This window comes from Vigna umbellata, chromosome 5 (assembly GCF_029865625.1).
Source record: "Vigna umbellata cultivar VRB3 chromosome 5, Vumbellata_1.0, whole genome shotgun sequence".
In the NCBI taxonomy this organism is placed as follows: domain Eukaryota; kingdom Viridiplantae; phylum Streptophyta; class Magnoliopsida; order Fabales; family Fabaceae; genus Vigna; species Vigna umbellata.
Window position 1 is genome coordinate 25,935,778 of NC_142169.1, and position 19,398 is coordinate 25,955,175.

Sequence of the window (19,398 nt, forward strand, 5' to 3'; positions counted from 1 at the left end):
TCAGGATGAAAGAGTAAATACAATGTTTAATGGGAAAAATAAATTTTAAGAGAGTCAAAGTAACTATCTATTTTGTGATGGTTTTTTGAATTTTTCATTATATATTTCTTGCATGTTTCACCTACTTTTGTGTATTTTACTTTCTACTTTTTCTATCCAACGTACTGTTTGAGATATTTTATTTCATTTTTCTAAATCATTTTCTACCGTGTGTGTCGTCACACTGTAAATTCTTATTTGTTTTTCTAATGAAAAACATATCTTTATGACACGAAGATGTGATGAAAATCAAGTTTTTCTAACTACAATAGCGATACAAATTATTTACCATCGTGTGAAGTTTTTCTAACTGTATATAAGTTATAATTTATTTTAATGAATATGAATTTTTTTGTTGCACCAAACCAAAAAAAAAAAAATTTAGGAGATTTAAGTTATCTGGACATTATCTGTCTTTATTACTTAGACATGCAAATTGTACATGATTATGTTCGATCTTTCCTAATTGTCTTGGCAGATAATGTCAGTAATTACCCTCACAAATTGTGTCTTCCCACAGAGAGACAAAGCATTAAGTTCCTTTTTAATAATTGATTATAATATTTTACTTTTATTGCAACATTAATCTCCGTAGAGTAAAAAGAAAGCTGCTTTACATAATGATTTTATTCAGGATTACAATGGAGCCATATAAGGTTTTACGTGTGAGCATTCAAAATTCATACTCAGGCATTCTTATAAAATAAAATAAAATAAAATATTAAAAAGGAATAAAAATAATCAAATATATATTTTAAAAGCGATTTATCAGAGATTTGTATTTTGGAAGTACAATACATTTGTTGAACAATATATATATATATATATATCAGTTATGATGATATAAAAAATACCTTTAATACTTTTGTCAATTTGATGAATATCAAATAATTAAAACAATTGACAGAGAATGGAAAACATAACATTAGTCTCTTCTTTGATCCTTTAATTATTGATTACAATAATTTACTTTTACTGCAACACTAATCTTTTGGTGTTTCTCAATCTTTGAAAGATTTGTATATTGACTTCTTTGAACAACTCACAAACTGCAACACGAGAATGCCAACAAAGGAGGTATTGCAGCACACGAATTTTTGTATAAATGAAGGAATCATTTTACAAATCAATATATTTTTTTTGATTGTAGGGACATGATAGTGAAATGACACGAAAGAACGAGGCTAAACAAAACAAAGACTCAAAACTGTGTTGAGCAGTTCAAGAAATGTGCATTGTAAAACTCAAAAAAGAGGTGTGACACTTGTTGATGATTGAGAGCTTTGCAATTTCAAGAAATGAAACTCCAATACAAAGTCAACTACTATTGAATACTAAAATAAAATGTATAATTTTTAGGAAATTTCAAATTTATGTTATTTAGATGTGACTGTTTTGGAGTTGAAGAGCATAAATACAGATTCATTTTTTGTATACTGCAAAAACAGATGTTACATAGATGATCCTTTTGGAATGATATTTTAAGATCATCAATGTTTATATACTCGATCATTTCAAAGAGAAAAAGAAAACCATTTTATGGAGGCTTTTTGCACAGATATTTAAACTTGCAAGAACAATAAAATCTAAAATGTATATCAACACTGTCAAAGTGAGCCCTCAAGAATGTTGTAAAACTAAAAAGATGAAAATTATAAAGTTGAATTGGTTCATAGTAACTTATCTTTAATTATTGTTGAAAAAACCTTCTCCTCTTATAAAGAGGAGATAATAATGGAAGTATTGTACATTCCTAAACTAACATATTATTCATTTCACAACTTATATATATTAATTAGTGTAATCTATGTATGATTCCAATTACTAGATCTTCTAATGGTTTACTTATTTACGTATATGTATAACTACCATCAATATTAATGTTAGGACTGCAAATAAACAATAATATAATATAAATAATATAAGAAATAAGTAAATATTAAAAAACTATCTTAATTTATTTAAATTAAATATTTTTTTCTTTTCATTTTATTATTTTTTTATTTATCTTCTGCATTAGGGACAGATCTCCATATGACTTCTAACCCAGGCATCGCAATAAAATGTGTATAAAAAAAACTATTTGATCTTTTGAATGTAATAAATTTGCAGACATATTTGACCATATTCACAAAGGTAAAAAAGATTCATTCACTAACATACAAACATAGATACGGGAAGAAACATACTCTATCAGATATTTACACGCGTGCAATTGTTATACTTGACTTTATCACTATAACGATAAAAAAGAACTATAGAACTATTAGAACACGTGTTGAAGGCTGAACTAGGTGGTCAAATTTCCAAGAGTAACTGAATCGATTTATTTCTACATTTATTCTTATGACACAACTCGAGTTTGAAACACTTTAAAATAAACTTAACTGGTCACATTTCTTCCGACATGTTTGCCCGATTACTGAATTGTCGTCTACTTCAAACACAGAAAATTCAGCTTCTTTCTTTCTGAACTTAAATGCCCTAAACAACAGTTGTTTTGGGCCTGGACATCCTCAATCAAAATCTAGTTTACAGACATAACATCATTGGACCCTTTGTCCAATGTTTTGCAAAATCAACAACCTCATTTGATTTTCCCTTAGTATAAGATTTAATGGTATTACTTTGGTACAACATGAAAAATAAATGAAGAAAACAAGCATTGAAATTAACTTGTAAGTTGTAAATGATGCATGAGGGGACCAAGCTATAAGCCCTATTCTTGCTTGTTAGTAATAGTTTCATTGTTGTTTGAATAATGGGGTTTGAAAATGACGTTACAAAATAAAGAAATGCCTGCAGATTGTTATTTTTGTTTTCGTACAAAAAAGGGTAACTTTTATCGAACGCGTGTGTTTTGGAGAAGACTTTTTCAATATCTCTTGTGTATATATATGTAAAGAAGAACAGCCCCTACGACTTCAACTATTTGTCCTTGGCCAAAGTATTAAGTATATCAAAAGTACATGAAGCAACATGCAACTTGCACTTCAATTGTCTTTATTTCTATTAAATATATATTATTTAATAATGAAACTGTAAAAAAAATCTTACTTCTAACCGTACAATGCATGCACCTTTATTAACTATTAGTTTTGTTTTGGAGATTTTTTTGTGATAGAGCCCTTTTGCCAGAAGTTGGACAATTTCAATGCTTTTTGGTCACAAAATGTTTTTCTCTCGTGAGATGGCCCATTACTAAAGTCCTGTTTTATTTCAAGTTTTATTTACTTAAAAAGAAAGAAGATAGAATGGAAGAAATATATAGGTAAGAAAGTATAAGATGAGAAATAAAATATGCATAATGTAAATTTAAATATTGTTGATTTTAAAAATACAGAAGAAAAATAAATAAATAATTTAATTTTAATTTTTTAAATGACAATTATTATTATTAATTTTATTGTTAATCACTATTAGTAATTATTATAAAAATATAAAATAAAATTGTAAAAGCAAAGGGTCACCATGTATTTTGATTCTCATAATTGAATATGAACCAAATTATATATAAAATGAAATTCAAGTTATACCATCTACTGTGTTGTATCATATAATTATTGAATTTCTTTTTGGTGCATTTTCTTTTTCTAATTACACTATCAACTGTCACAGCTTTTTGTACACATTTTTTTGCTGATTCGTGCAGAAGTTTTTAACTTTCAGCATAATTTTGATATATTTTTTCACCAAAACACTTGTTTATAATCTAATAACAAATAGGATAAATTATTTGTTACACGTTTTGGATTTGCATCATTATTAGAATTTTTGAGACTAGATATTTTAATTTAATAATAATTAGTTTATAAATATTTTTTTAACTTCAAACTATTTTCTTAGTGTTTCTAGAATTATGAGACCGATCTCGGAGAGTGAATGGATCGAGCAGGGTTTCATGTAATGGGTAGAAAAAAAAAACTAAAAACAATTATGGAGAAATTGAATAAGAAAATACTTATAAAGGTAATATTAAAGTCATGAAACAGATTATTTAGAAAACATAAACAAAATTTAAAATTAATTTTTTTAAAATAAAATGTCATTTGGAATAAAACCTAAAGGTATAGAATTATTTACATAATGAATAAGTTCAAAATAAGAGTTTTTAACTTTGAATGGTTAGATTTATCTTCTTTATATTTTAAAGAATAGTAATAAAATGGGATTCAGTATGAAAGATAAAGCATATTAAAGGATAAAGTATATTTTCTTTTATTTCTAAATAAGTACCAATGTTAGGTATTATTGTTATAATGTAAAGATTTTATTTAAAAAACTAAAAAAAAAATAGAGGAATTACATCGTGATAAAAATATATAGTACAAACAGGTAAAAATATCTACTGTAAAAAAAGTAAATAATTATATAGATGAAAAAAAAAAGTAAATTAATGTTACATTAGTAGGAAACTAAAACTTAATAATTAAATTTCTTAATCATATTAAGAGATATGATCTACAAAAGAATTTTAAAACTCATTAATATTATGTTAAAAAAATTTCTTTAATTTTAAGTTTTAGTATTAACTTTCTTTGTTATATCCGAACATATTTTCTTATAGTTTAAATTATCATAATACTCCTCAAAACTATAATTTTTTTTCTTATTAAGCATATTAGTTTATTTTTTATTCTTCCAAAAACGAGCCAACATCAAAAACTTAGAAATTGCTTTAAAACTATAATGAGGTGTGTACTGTATGATCGCCTGATCAGTCATGGGCTAAGCAGTCGACCATCCAGCAATGAAACAATTAGTGAATTAATTAGTCGGACCACAAACAAGATTAGTTATCCATATAGGTTAACCCTAAGTATTGGTGTATGGGCCACAATTGGGCCAACCCTAATCAGAGTCCATCATAAAAGTTTATAAATATAATTTTGATATTAAGGTAGTTGATGACTTTACTATGCATTTATTGTCAAATTGCACAAACAAACACTTATTTGAGCATCAAAATGTAAGTGACATCCGATAGGACCGAACGGTGCAAGGAAAGTTAAGGATCATACCATGACCTAAGCTTGGAGTCAAAAGAAAATTTGTTAAGAAGTCTTAACCTCAACTCCACAAACCGAAACAAGGTGAATCTAAATGTTGTAAACACTTCAACTATTAACAATGGGAGTAACATCATTCAAAGAAGGCATATCAGCCAAAGAATCAAAACCCACTCACACAACACTACCATCATTCCCCGCAAGACCCACTAAAGGGTCCACCATTGCACACAAGATCCACAATAGAATTAACCATAGACTCAACCGTACATCACCACAACAAGCTCCAAAGTAGATTCCAAAGCAAGCTCCATAATAGGCTCTGCAACCGTCTACAAGCTTTAAAACTGAAGAGAGTATTTATTCCCATCTTTGGCACCAACCACCTTAGAAGGATAAATTTATTGTATTTTTGTGCCAACAATTTTCTCTACTAGAAACTACATTAGCATTTTATTATAATTGTTTATAATTAGATAGATCACGATCAATCATTAATTTTAGGATTCATTAATTTTCAGTTATATATTTCATCTAAATTGGAATATTTTTAAGTTGGGTTATCTCATAACTCAATTTGATCTAATTTAATCTAGGGTGTTTCTCCCTGGACCTTCACGAGGTTCTTCTTACATCTTTAATTTTTTTAAAAATGTCACAACTAACCCTTGGTGATTTTTTTAATTATAGGTAACTTTTTATCCTTTAATCCTCTTAATAAATTCACACACCAGCAGAACACACACTGAAAGCCTAACCGCCACTTTGCACCCCTTTCTTCTTCTCCTAGACTTCTTCTTGATTTGTTTATTCTTCATCTTCATCGCAGACTTCTTCATTCCTTTCTTCTTCATCATCATCTGTTTGTTGTTATTTTTTTTAATGTGTTGGTTTTGTTCTTCATTTATTTTTCACAAGATATCTTTCCTTTCCTCTCTACGCATCCCTCACTTCTTTATTCCCTTGTTACAACACATGTTTGGTTTTCTTTTATATTCCTCCATGGATGGATCGTGCATACGTAGAATGATTGTTGGTTGTTTGTTTGAAACTAGAAAACCATTGAAGGAGGCAAAATACGCCAAGATTAACGAATTCCAAAAATTGTTGAGACCTTCAACGGTTTTCGAAATTTGTCGAGGCCTCGATGTATCTTGTAATTTGTCAAGCCCTTCAACGAATTTCAAAATTTGTCAAGGCTTTCAATGAATTTCAAAATTTGTTAAAGGCTACAACCTTGGTTAAAACCTTAAATTAATTTAGACAAACATAACTTATTAATTTACTTAAAACCTTAAATTAGTTTTTATAACTATTATGTTATATTTTAATTAAGTTAATTGCAATTTTTAATAAAAAAATATTTAAAATCTAAATAGTTGGATTTGATTGAGTTTAACATTTAAACAAACCCAACTCATTCCAATTGTTTTAATGAATTGGATAATAAATTTTGCTAAATCTTATCTAATTCAACTCGCAAGTCCCATTTAACTCGTTAACCATCTTATATTCAATTAAATTCTCAATTTTTGTTTGAGAAATCATGTTAGTACACCATTATTAGATATTGTTGCAATTCATAAATGTTCTTATGTACCGTCTCTTTCTAACCTAAATAGTAAACTATATTACACAAACACTCTAAGTAGGCAAGTAAAATAGGAAAAATCATTTTGTATTATGAATCGAAATTAAAAAGCAATCCATTAATAATGCCTCAAAGTAATTAATTGCATAGACTATTGCAATATTATCATGTTCACCCATTATAATAAAAAGCATAATATTTAAATTAGAATAATTTAATTTAATACATATAATTTGATTGCACTATTCAGTATACATGTAGACTTTTATATATTATAGTTATGTTTTGTTTTCTTGAAAAATTTGAATTACTTGAACTGAAAATACAAGCATCCTAATTTTAGTTAAAGATATTTATACAAACTTTTTACTTATGTGATATGGGATCCACCCGGAAGTGTCCTGTCAGTGTAGCAGACAAAGATGACAGGTGTGCACGTGGGGCTTCTGCTTTTGGACTGACTTTGAACGGTCCTATCCAATGTGGGCCTCTCTCTCTCTCTCTCTTTTCTTAACACTCTTTTCACTTTCTTTTTCAAAACTTAAGATGCAAGTACACAACAAAATTTGCACCTGGATTTCATTTTTTCTTTTGCTGCTATGAAAATATAAATCTAGAACTTATATTTGAAGTGAAGGAGATTTATATTTTTAAAAAATAAATAACAAATATGATAAACAGATAACAAAATTATCTTTTTTACCACCGGTAATGTTTGACAGAAAACACAAGCAATGTGTTAAACTGCCCTAAGAAAATTGAGCATGGAAGATTTTTTCAAATATGTTGGACAACTTAGGGTTACTATTTTAGGGAGGTTGAGAATTTTATTAATTTTAAAGAATTTCTCTAAAAAAAAGGAGAAATATTGAGAGTAGAGAAATGTTACCATAACATAATCTTATACATACTTTTAATGTGTGAGATGGAAAATTTATACAGTTACTTAGCCCAAAGAAAACGAATATGACTTTGTACCCTTTAAATAGAATAACTCCTCATGCAAGTTGATCACTTTTGCCATACAGGCCTTTCTCCATTATCACTTGTTGTCCAAAAGTAGGAAAGATTTTGACCAGAAACACACTAAGGTCTATTTGGCTTTTACAATAGAATTTTAGTAAAACTTGAAAGGTTTAATGCCTCAATAGGTCTCTATTTTCATCCAAAATTTCAAATAGGTCATTTTCTTTTTCGACATCTCAATTGAGTCCTTATTTTTATAAAATTGAATCAAATAGGACCTTTCCATCAAATTGAAATGACGCCGTTAAGAAGGGTATGTTGGCAAGGTATGTTGGCAGTGTCAGCATACCCTTCTTAACGGCGTTATTTCAATTTGACGGAAAGGTCCTATTTGATTCAATTTTACAAAAATAAGGACTCAATTGAGATGTCGGAAAAAAAAGGGACCTATTTGAAATTCTTGGTGAAAATAAGGACCTATTGAGACATTAAAACAACTTGAAACGATAATGGAAAGATCATTTAGAAATATTTATTAAAAATAAAATAAAAAACAATATCCCAAATTTATTGAGTGGGCCGCATGAAAAGTACTATATGTAATTAGGCGGGCCTTGGGATAGAGGATGGGCCTTATTACATGGTCCATTTGTAAATAAAAATAATTTTAATTTTAATTTTAGTTTAACGGCACAACCAACGCTCGTTTTGTTACCGCGTAAATCAAAGGCATCAGCTTCCATCAATGCTATTATATGAATCAGAGAAAAAGGGGAAGAGAAAAAAAACCTGTTTTTTATTTGATGTTCCTTTCTTGTGATCTGAAGGAAAAGCAATAGTCCTTCGTCACAAGATCGTCGCGATGGGTTCTCTTCCTTTGCCGGCATTCCCAGCCGCGGCGGCGAAACATGGCCTTGACGAGAGCAGCCACATTGACGAGAGCGCCCTCACGACGCTGTTCAAGTCCCAGCAGAGCCACCTCAACTTCTTCTTCGAACACATAGACCACTCCCAAACCCTAGCCTTCACGCGCGCCCTCCTTAACGCCGCAGGCACCGTCTTCTTCACTGGCGTCGGCAAGTCCGGCTTCGTCGCCCACAAGATCTCGCAGACGCTCGTCTCGCTCGGCATCCGCTCCGCCTTTCTGTCGCCGGTCGACGCGCTCCACGGTGACATCGGGATCCTCACCGACCGTGACGTTCTCGTCCTCCTCAGCAAGTCAGGCGCCACCGAGGAGCTCCTCCGCCTGGTGCCTTGCGCGAGGGCGAAGGGCGCACTCCTCATTGCGCTCACCTCCGTCGAAGGTAACGCGCTGGCCGCGGCGTGCGACATGTCCGTGCATTTGCCTCTCCAGAGAGAGCTCTGTCCTTTCAACCTTGCGCCGGTCACATCCACCGCCATTCAGATGGTTTTCGGGGACACTGTGGCCATCGCGCTCATGGAGGCGAGGAATCTCACCAAGGAGGAATACGCCGCGAACCATCCCGCCGGAAAGATCGGGAAGAGTCTCATCTTCAAGGTCCTCCTCTTTCTGTTCCTTTGCATCTGCATTTGTTTTCCCCTAATTTGTTGTCTGATTCGAATTTGAATTGCAGGTAAAGGATGTGATGAGGAAACAGGACGACCTTCCGATTTGCAGAGAATCGGATTTGATTATGGATCAGCTTGTGGAACTGACGAGCAAAGGATGCGGATGCCTCCTTGTGATCGATGACCGGTACCGTCTTATCGGAACGTTCACCGACGGTGATCTTCGTCGCACTCTCCGAGCCAGCGGGGAAGCCATTTTCCAACTAACTGTGGGGAGGATGTGCAACAGGTAACAATCATCATCATATCATTACATGCGTACATCCTACCTAGAAAACTCAGAATCAGAACAGAAGTTCACAGTTAATGTCAATCATTAGAAATAGGTAAAGAGCAAACTCTAATTTTAATCAGAGAATGGTGTCAATAATACATATTCTGATTCAAGTTATGTTTGACGCTGGTTGAGGAGACGAGTATGTAACAGTGATGTTTTTTTGTTGATGTTAGGAATCCAAGAATTATTGGCCCGGAGGCTATGGCGGTGGAGGCGATGAAGAAAATGGAAGCACCTCCGTCGCCTGTTCAGTTTTTGCCTGTGATAAACGATGAGAATATTTTAATTGGGATTGTGACCTTGCATGGATTGGTTTCTGCTGGGCTGTGAATTGTGGTGTTTTGTATTAATAGATATATAATTGCTTCATTCTTTTTAGTGTTTACTTCGATTTGCATTGAATCCCACTCAATTTCAAGTGGGTTTTCTTGTGTACTGTATAATCTCTAATAGGATATTCAGAACCATTTGTATTACCCTTTCTTTTTCTCCGTTAGGACTTTGATTATTTTTGGTATGTCGCACCTGCCGACATTGCGGGCATGTTTATATTACTTGTTTTCGTGCTGGAATTATTGATGTAACTAGTTTCACCTTTAATATTTTTTATTTTCTTCTCAAAACAAATGGGGTGGTGGATAGGGTAACAGACAAATTATGAAGTGACAGCATAATTGATGTTTACAAATTATGAGTGCAAGTTTTAAACTGTTGATTCGCTTCTGTCCGAGTGCCCGAGGGTCTTTGGTCCTTAGTTGAAAGTAACGTTACTCGAAGAAGAACGTGCAAAAAACCAACGTAAGGAATGAATTCTTATTTGTCGCTAAACATAAAGTGACCCTATTGAAGGAGACTCAGACATTACAACTAATTCTGAAAAATTAAAAAAATACGAAGCATATATCTGACATTCTTGAGACATCGGAGCTCAATATCTAGTTCTCAAGGATGCTATGAGGTAGTTTAAAGGACTTGAAAAAGAGCCCGTGGCCACTATATACATAATATACTAGTACTATATATTATGTTGCCATTTCTGATGTCTGATGACTCTAAGATACTTCGTGCTTTGGGTTTTACTCATTAAGCACCCTTCAAGTACTCTTCAAGTACTGCAAAAATGGTTGTGCACAACTCCTGTTGAACAGAAACATATATAACTCGTACAAGCAGAACAACAGCCTAATCAAGTTTAGCAATTTAAAATTCAACCATAGCCAATCTATAGAAGAAAAGCAACTTCGGCTAAGGGTGCAGAAAAAAGGAAGAAACACCAAATTTACGAGAAAGAGACAAGAATGACGTTACAAAAACTCAGGATACAGAATGAACCAATGGACCTGCCGTTCTGTTTAGTAGCCAAATAGTGTTGGTTCTTGTCAACAGTTGAATAACTTTTTTGTAATTATATCTAGAGTACACTAAGATAAATTCCTACAATGATAAATCTACGAAGAACTACTACTATCTTTTCCGGTTGTACAAGTTAGCCATTAGCTATTTATGCAACTTCAGAGTCCGATGAAGAGGTACTCGTACTATCAGATGAAACATCAAGTAACACATGTTCTTGTAGAAAAGACAAGTACCGTAAGTTTGTAACTGAAGAGACTTTCGATGCTTTTGGATCTCCTTTCTTTGAAATTGTTACCTTGCTCCCAACCATCTCCGTATCAATTTTGGTGCCAGCAGAACTGATTCCTTTCGCACCACTTGCACAGCTTGACTGAGGCAAATCTGTCTTCGTTTTCGAATGAGTGTCATATGAACTGTGAGTGCCACCATAAGTCTGCGAGACCTGGGAAACCTCTTCATTTTGTTTTTTCTTTGATGCATTCAATATTTCCTGCAATTGACGTAGTTTCTCTTTTGATTCATTTGCTGCTGTCTGGGATATAGATTTTTTCGTATGCAAGTCTTGGGAAGGGAAGGTTGAACCACTAACATTTTCTGAGCGTGCTTTTGATCTCTTGGAGGCAGCAGAGTTCAGAGTTAATCCGAGATACTCTTTGGACCATTTAAAGACTGCACTTAATTTCCCCTCCAAAGCTTGACGAAGAACATTTAACTCACTGATTTCATAACGGTAGAAGAAAATTTTGTTGCTCCAAGTGCAAGAACAAAAATGTTTTGCATGATCAAGACATGCAAACTTGTCATTTGAACATGAACACCCAACAGCAGATAGGTGTAAATCACACAGGCAAATACTGCATTCCCTCCTACAGGTGGCATAAAATTTTTCATCCATTCTTTGTGATAGTAATGAACTCGTAAGAAATTTCCTCTTCAAAATTTCACTCTGAATGCGAAACTACACAAAGGAAACAAATATAATAAGGTATGAATGCAACCTGAATGAAGCAAAATACGTAGCCCAATTTTAACAAGAAAAATAAAATGAAGGAAGGATGGATAGAAGACCTTCAGAATTCTCTAATATTATTAATACGAAAAATGTGTGCCTCTCCCGTTATTTCAGTTTATCAAGATAAATGATTGAAGAATTGTTGATGATTAATGAGATTTGAAGTTGATAATAAACAACTTTAGAAAAACTAGGATTTCGAGCTGAATGACTTACGTTGAAAGCTTTTCTTAAGAACTCATTTTTTATATAGGCACCTTTATATGTTAAGCTGTCGGAGGATGTGCTCTTCATGCATAGACCAGTTTCCCACTGGGCCCTGACAGCTTCATTTGCAGCTCCTAATAAAAGCTTGTCATATGAAAATAATGTCTTCTTCCTCTGTTCACGATAAAGCTCTACAACGTTCTGTCCATGAAGCAGCCACTCAAGAGGAGCAAAACTTACTGATTCAGAACAGTTGAAACCACAATCAAATCCTGAATGATATGCCCCAGGGAAGACGAGAACAAATTCACGAGGATACTGAACACAACGATAGACAGGTATACCCTCTGCCTTCAATATGGAGCATGATAATTGCATCTCCTAGTAACAAAAATTAGCATAAAGACCCACCTCAGTTTCACATACAAAAAAAGTGTTTCCTTTGGAAACAACAATATATACCTAATATTTGAGGTGACAGGAATTTATCGATTCTGAATAAAACTAGTTGAAGAATAAAATTTTACACTACTACTTTCTCTATCATAAATTGATAGCAACAATTAATAAAGTTTCAACAAAGCCAAAGAAATATTACTGCAAGCAGCAAAAACAAGCTTTGGCAAACTTGGAGCCTAGATGAGATTGGGCTTTCTTCTGAAAAAAAAGGATTGTGAATGACAACAGTTTCAACAAAAGGTTGAGCTGCTGAGGTTGAACATTTAGCAGAAAGTGTTCTTCACATTTTTCAAGGTAAAATGAAAACCCACGACTCAAGGACATTGCATAGAACATTTGGTATTCCAATACCATGCTGATTACAATAATGTAAGCTATACTTAAGCAAGGGAAAACATAGATCCTATAAGTGAAGTCTTTGCTTTCTTCTCTAAGTGCCCGTTGGCCTATTGAATATCAGCTGACAAAACAAATGAACATACAATTATTCTTCCTTGAAACCTAGGAATCAGCTACTACAAAAGACTGATACTTTGTATTGTCAATGAAACTTTTGACATTCACTAGATGATATAAAGAGAGGAAATATGACAATAAACATGTGGGATGGAGAAACATGTTCATAAATGGCAATAGATGGGAGATATCGACAGGAAATGAGTGAAATTAGTATACAAATAATCCCGCAGAATCAAAATCCACTTGACCAGCAATATGATGTTTATCAGAAAAGCATGCATGGATTCATATTGAAAGGGTTAACAGAAGTCACATGAGAAATAAAAGGATGTTAGGTGTGCATCGCAGTTACTTTTTAAAGAAACACAATTGTTCATAACAAGCAATAATATTCTCACCATAGTATCATGCATATGATGCTTTCCTGCATGCAAATCTGGTAGATACTTTTTCCAAATTGTTTCAAAGTTAACAGCAAATCTTCCTGGGACGCTATACCACACTTTTGGTTCACCCAGATGTATGTACGATAATGAGTATAAGTGGTGTTCTTCAACTTTCTGTTTATGTCAAGTGATTAGATAGAGAAGTAAAGAAAGAGGATTCATTAATCAAATTTGAAAATCAGTCTGGAAGTTTCCACCAGAAAACTATTAGGATAGAGATATTGAAAATAAAGATGTGATATGCATGAAAATATAAGGTAATAAAGCGATAGTATTACCCAGTTGACAGCAGAGAAGCACATTCCCACACTAACATTGGGGTCTAGGTTACATAAAACATCAGGGCTTTCAAACGAAAGAAGGGAACCAGAAAGAATATTATTCAAGTTCCATCCAGATTTCAAATATTCAGGGTAAGCGTTTGCCCCCACAGAATCAGAAACTGTAGGAAATCCACTGCTAAAAACTCCAGCCTCCAATTTATTACAACAAAGCACCTAGCATGTGATCAATTAGAATTTTCAGAACGTATAAAAAACTGAAGATGGAAAAGGCAATGCATATTGAATTTATTCATCAATATACCTCAATTTCTTCAGATGGATTTTGAACAATTCGACCATATTCACCCTCAATATTCTCCACAGATGGTTCCGACTGCTCAGGTATAGCTAATTTTATACTGGAACCTATGAATTTCTTCTTATCATTGTAATTAAAGTACTGGTTCTTAAACACATCTGCATATTCCTTAAATGTTTTGAGACTGAATTTAGGACCTGGTTCAGACTCACAATCACATTCTTCAACATTATGGTTATTTGGGTTGCTAGTGTTTCTTTTACAAAGCTGAGAGCCCAAAGCTACTTCTACATCTCTTTTTCTCTTGGTTTTTGTATTTTCACAAGCACTGGCCATAATTTCTTGATGTCCATCAATTCGCCGAACTTGGTGTCCATCAATTCGCTGAATCTGAGCAACAAATTCAGACTTTTCCCATATGTGTTCTCTCTGAAGAAAGCATGGTGGTTTCCAGCAAGTAGGAGGAACAATTCGGCAAATTCCATAAGTTTCTGCTTTGGAACGTACACTTGCAATATATGTAAGCGTGTCTTTGAATTCCTTCATAACGTACACAATTACACAGATATTTTATTCAAAAATCACAAGAATCCACATTTGACAACATAAATCAAGATGTACACAAGGTGACACAACGAAAGCAGACAACTTGACCTAGGTGGTTGGTACCTCTTCTGTTGGGTGGAAGATAGGAGCTTCTTCCAAATCTTCTCTTATTGCATCCTTAGGATGCCACCTTGCTGTTACCTGATTCAAGACTTTGATAAACAAACAAAAATAAAGGATCAATGTGGATAGGTAAAGTGAGGATACATACCTTCACACAATCATTGCAACTAGGACATCCCCGTATGGTCCCCTTTGGACGACTAGGATTTATAGGTAGGTTCTAAAAATGAAAAAAGGAAAACAAATATCATTAAATTTCTTTATGGTTAGAAAATAGAAGAGAAACCAGTCACAATAAGATTGTGCTCACAAAAAGCAAATGAAAAATTATCAAGTCCTGCAATCCAGAGCCAAACCAACACAAACTTCACACAAGAACTTAGACGTTTAAATACACTATCTGTCTCTAAATGAATCCTAATAACTATGTAGAACTCAAAGAAGATAAAATCAGAAAGATTATGCTCTAATTGTTGCAGGTTACCAACCACCTAAGGACATATGAGGTATCTTGATTCTAGTATTCATTGTTAAACAATTTGAATCATACCATTCAATCATTAAATGAATCTCAAATGAATTTGAATCTCCCAATCAATGGATAAACTTCATTTTGTATCATTGATGTGAATCACTTAAAAAACAAATATTTTTGCATTTACTTTTCTTTCACCAATTTTCACAAAAAGAAAATGAAAAATCATATAAGTTTAAATTTTTAAATCAAAAGAACTTGAAAGAAGGCTTCTAAACTTATCCTATTTGATTATTTCATTACTTCATTTCTCACTCACTCAGCCAATGCATGCACTCTATTTTGTTGTTTCATTGATTCATTTCCATTCTTTTAAAATAGAGACTTCAGAAACTTAGATAAAACTAGTAATTTGTTCTCAGACTTATTACATTAAACACTTAAACCATACATCATGTCGATATATTTAAAGTTACTTTTCATTAACTTCAAATATTACAATTGAAAACAAACTATGATTACAATTCCAAAATCAGCTTAGTAGTTCCTAATTTGAATCTCAATTTAATAACCTAGTCTAGGACTATGCCTTTCTGGTTTGATTTTATTAGCATTCTAACCACTAACCAAAAAAATGCAAGATTCCCAACTTAACCATAGGAAGATGCTTTGTGTGAGATTCCTTAGGCTTGTGGTTGTTGCTCGGGTCCATGTTTATCCATGGCCGACGTATAAGACCCTGCCTATAAGCATCAATGTCATTCGTCTCAAGTTCAGTCTTCATACAGTTTGGCTCTTGTTCAGATGCAACTGGAAAGGCTGTAGAGTTATCATTTTTCTTAACATTTCCACTCTTTCTCAAAATGAAAGATGTGAGGGATACAAAACCAGGGGGCACTGCAAGATTTTCGTTCTCCTGAAATTTGGGGCAATCATAACCTGCTTCTTCCATTATCACTGCAGAAAAAAGCCAAACAACATTTTCTAGAAAACCATTCTTGCACCAATAATTCTTTGAATAGAAAATGAAATATTAGGATAATATGCATTGCAAACAATTTGCTATCCCGATAGAATTTTTTATCATTTAACAGACTGAACTTCAAACCAGTACAACGGCTCTTTAAAACACCCAACCTTACAGTAAGTAGGATAAGAGAAGAAGTCCAGAAAATAGCAAGGTGTCAAACTCAGGATGTTACTCAAGACTCTGGAAGGGGAAACAGAGAACAATAAATTATGGAATCATATCCTTCAAGATTCATAAAATTCCTATATTTGCATATAACAGCATAAATAAGAGAAGAAAAAAAGCCTTTATAACACAAATCAAATACTTAATTAATTGTAAATTCATAATCATAGATTCACAAGTTTAAGAATGTTCATAAATAAAGTCATAAATGAAAGACATGAAAATATGAACACAACCTACAGCCCAACTAGACAAACAGAAGCAAACAAATTGCTCATGGACAAAGCAAAACAGAACCAGACATACAGAGTTGCATAAGAACAGAACAGAACTGGCTTAAACAGAGACGAACTCAAATGTGGCTGAGAAGAACTCCGAATGTGACAGAAGCTCTGGTCACGATGGATTTTCATCCAGCAATGTGGGAAAAGGCTTGAGAGGTTGAACATGCAATCACAACTAATAGAAGTGTTTTTCTATTTTCTCTTAGTGTAAGGGTTACAATTGGAAGGGTTTGGAAATCACTTGCTTGGAAAAAAAGGAAAGTGTGGAACCAACTGATAGTGCAAGCCCGCTCATTCTCACTCAGGCTAACAAATTTACACCACTCCTTTATAGTGTGAATGAAATTGAGCTGAAAATTAGGGGCGGGTTATTCTAATTATGAATTTCCCAAGGTAATGTCGAACCCTACCAACTACGAAGAAAGTATAATGATTTCCAATCCTCTCCATATTTTACTGTCTCAATGAATATCCAAGATGAGAAAGTCAAAACCCATCATTTTCAGCCCCTCTCCACCTTTTTTTAATTCTACCCCTCTATGACATACACAGAATGAAACATAAAGAATCAGAGTCATATTTGTTTCTGACTACTTCCAATAATCCTTACATAAATAGTCATGAACATGGATTTCAAAGAGAACAACCCTCAATGGCGATAAATGGCATAAAACACTGGCGTAGAAACACAAAATGAAAAACACGAAAAACTGAAGTAAAAGCTTACAACTAAGAAACATTCAAACAATGTACAAAAGAGAAAGATTGTAATTTTTTAAGTACCCAGAATGTCGAAATACAGAGATTGCCCCAAAACCAGACCCTACAACAAAACTGAAGAGACTAAAATAACATGCAACCAGAAGATTATAAAAAAAAATGAATTGAGAAAGGCGAAGTTACCGAGAGGAATTGCTTGAATGATTAATGATTTGTGAACTAGAGATTGAAAATTAAAAATTGATAGGAAATGGAGTCTTTTCTTCCTATCTTGCCCGAACCCAAAGACTGCGGATTATCAAACCCTAAAACTAAACATTAAAATGTTTCTTTTAAATGAATACAGTAAGTTGTTAACAAAGGATTCGCAAATCGGAAAATGAAAAGAGTGAATAGCAGTTAGGAACACACATTGTCCATGGGTTTCATGTGACCTACCCAAAAGAATTGCTTTGGTAAGTTCTTCTGTTCATAAACAGTATGTTCATTATTATTGCAGGTAACACAAGAAGAAGTGACTGTAAAATTAAAAGTAAGAATAATTTGAAAACATTTTTTTCACAACATTTTAATATTATCATGTGTGATTATATTAATCTTTATGAAGTAATTTTGGATGACACAGAAATGATGTTGTTAGAATGATGTTAAACATATCATTATCTTAAAAGTAATCACTATGAATCAATGCACTGATGTGAACATGGAGAGGATCCCAGTTTTTAAGTAACTTTTCTCCATTTTTTGGACCCACAATTTTCTACAATTAATTATTATGTTCCAATAAATTCTTATAATATTTAATTATTATTATTGTTATTATTATATTAGTCTTCAAAACAAGTTATCAATTGGTTTGAGTTTCAAAACACTATTTTCACATAATAAACCAAATAAGCCAACTCTTGTTATTCATTTTTAATAGATTTGATTAATTTTATCTTCACTTAACAGAAAAAATTAAGCAACTAAAATAGACGTTAAACACTCCTTTTGTTTAAAAGTAGGTTACTAGCTTACTCACTAAAGAAGATTTACAACCGAATGTGATTAGCTGAGAATATAATATTTTGACCCATGCTTATCTAAATTTAAATATATTTACATGTAACTTCGTTTCTTTCTCATTAAAAAATAATTGTATTTAGAGATGCTTTGAATATTTTAGTTAAGTAGGGAAATTAACATTAAACTAATTTAATTTTTAGCATAGGCACTAAAACCTATAAAATATGAAGAATGGATCTTCCACATTTTTAGTACTCAAATTCAATTGACTAATTGATCAAATCAATTAGTTGTGGAACATCTTAACAAACATAATTTTATCTAAAATATAAAAATGCAATTACATACTACATATTTTTTCAATTCTATTTAATATATATTCAAAATGCATATCAAATACATATAAAAAAAGGAAAAAGATATAACTATTTATAATAAAACATGAACAAACAATGTATTATTAATTATAATAAATTTATAGACAAAACAACTTGTAATATTAATTTTTAAGTTTAATATCTAGGTGGGTCCCTATTTTTTGCGTGAATCTTAAATAGGTCTCTTTTCTTTTCGGCGTCTCAATTGGATTTTTTTTTTGTAAAATTGTAGCAATTAAAGGTCTACCGTCAAATTGGACAAACGGCCGTTTAAGTTTGGGTTAGGTGGTATTGAAAATGAATTTTGTATTAAAAATTTGGATTGTACATATTGGATTCAGATTTAGGAAAGGGCAAAGTGGGCAAAATCTAAAATTTTAAGTGTAGCTCCTTTAGTTCAGAAATGCAAATGAGATTGGGAAAAACCTGCGTTCTTTCTTTTATTCGATTCGAAGTACAGGGTTAATGGGTGAAGAACATTGGGTTAGAAGCGATGGATAACGAAAAACCTGCATGTGTTCCCCTACTACACATCTCGGCTCCTTCCGATGCAGCCTACACAAGAACACTGCCAGCAACAACCACCACGCAGATTCCTACCCCTCCAATCACCTCAATATGCTCAGACCCGTGATGAATAACTCACTTGTGAGGATCGGAGGCGTGGAGGGTGAGTG

General features: G+C 32.7%; 2 protein-coding genes across 9 annotated transcripts; one reads left to right on the forward strand and one right to left on the reverse strand.

The window, feature by feature from the left end:
- The first annotated feature begins 8,028 nt into the window (after positions 1-8,028).
- LOC148198005 (putative arabinose 5-phosphate isomerase) lies at positions 8,029-10,044 on the forward strand. 2 transcript variants are annotated; one of them, XR_015786745.1, is made up of 3 exons: positions 8,029-9,124; positions 9,201-9,521; positions 9,646-9,857. XR_015786745.1 is itself a non-coding variant. In XM_088115543.1 (3 exons), the coding sequence occupies exons 1-3, from the start codon at positions 8,468-8,470 to the stop codon at positions 9,800-9,802; spliced, it is 1,038 nt and encodes a 345-aa protein (XP_087971669.1). In that variant the 5' UTR covers positions 8,038-8,467; the 3' UTR covers positions 9,803-10,044. The 2 variants fall into 2 exon arrangements, 1 of the variants encoding a protein (XP_087971669.1); XM_088115543.1 differs by having other exon boundaries at positions 8,038-9,124; positions 9,201-9,424; positions 9,646-10,044.
- A 680-nt stretch (positions 10,045-10,724) lies between these two features.
- Positions 10,725-17,794, reverse strand: LOC148198006 (putative lysine-specific demethylase JMJ16). Of its 7 annotated transcripts, XM_088115538.1 has the most exons (11): positions 17,520-17,794; positions 17,400-17,439; positions 16,275-16,347; positions 15,793-16,094; positions 14,811-14,882; positions 14,663-14,740; positions 13,997-14,533; positions 13,690-13,908; positions 13,364-13,525; positions 12,057-12,428; positions 10,725-11,786 (listed from the first exon to the last, which is right to left on the reverse strand). In XM_088115538.1, the coding sequence occupies exons 4-11, from the start codon at positions 16,087-16,089 to the stop codon at positions 10,974-10,976; spliced, it is 2,550 nt and encodes an 849-aa protein (XP_087971664.1). In that variant the 5' UTR covers positions 16,090-16,094; positions 16,275-16,347; positions 17,400-17,439; positions 17,520-17,794; the 3' UTR covers positions 10,725-10,973. The 7 variants fall into 7 exon arrangements, with proteins under 7 accessions (XP_087971664.1, XP_087971666.1, XP_087971662.1 ...); XM_088115540.1 differs by lacking the exon at positions 17,400-17,439; XM_088115536.1 differs by lacking the exon at positions 16,275-16,347 and having other exon boundaries at positions 17,520-17,793.
- Between the last annotated feature and the right edge of the window lie 1,604 nt (positions 17,795-19,398).

Coding starts and splice junctions, on each gene's coding strand:
- LOC148198005 (XM_088115543.1), top strand. CDS start 8,468: ATGGGTTCTCTTCCTTTGCCGGCATTCCCAGCCGCGGCGGCGAAACAT. Junction 9,125..9,200: donor GGAAGAGTCTCATCTTCAAG/GTCCTCCTCTTT, acceptor TTTGAATTGCAG/GTAAAGGATGTGATGAGGAA. Junction 9,425..9,645: donor GTGGGGAGGATGTGCAACAG/GTAACAATCATC, acceptor TGTTGATGTTAG/GAATCCAAGAATTATTGGCC.
- LOC148198006 (XM_088115542.1), bottom strand. Junction 14,883..15,792: donor ACACAAAGCATCTTCCTATG/GTTAAGTTGGGA, acceptor TTTCATTTTTAG/AACCTACCTATAAATCCTAG. Junction 14,534..14,662: donor TCTTCCACCCAACAGAAGAG/GTACCAACCACC, acceptor TACGTTATGAAG/GAATTCAAAGACACGCTTAC.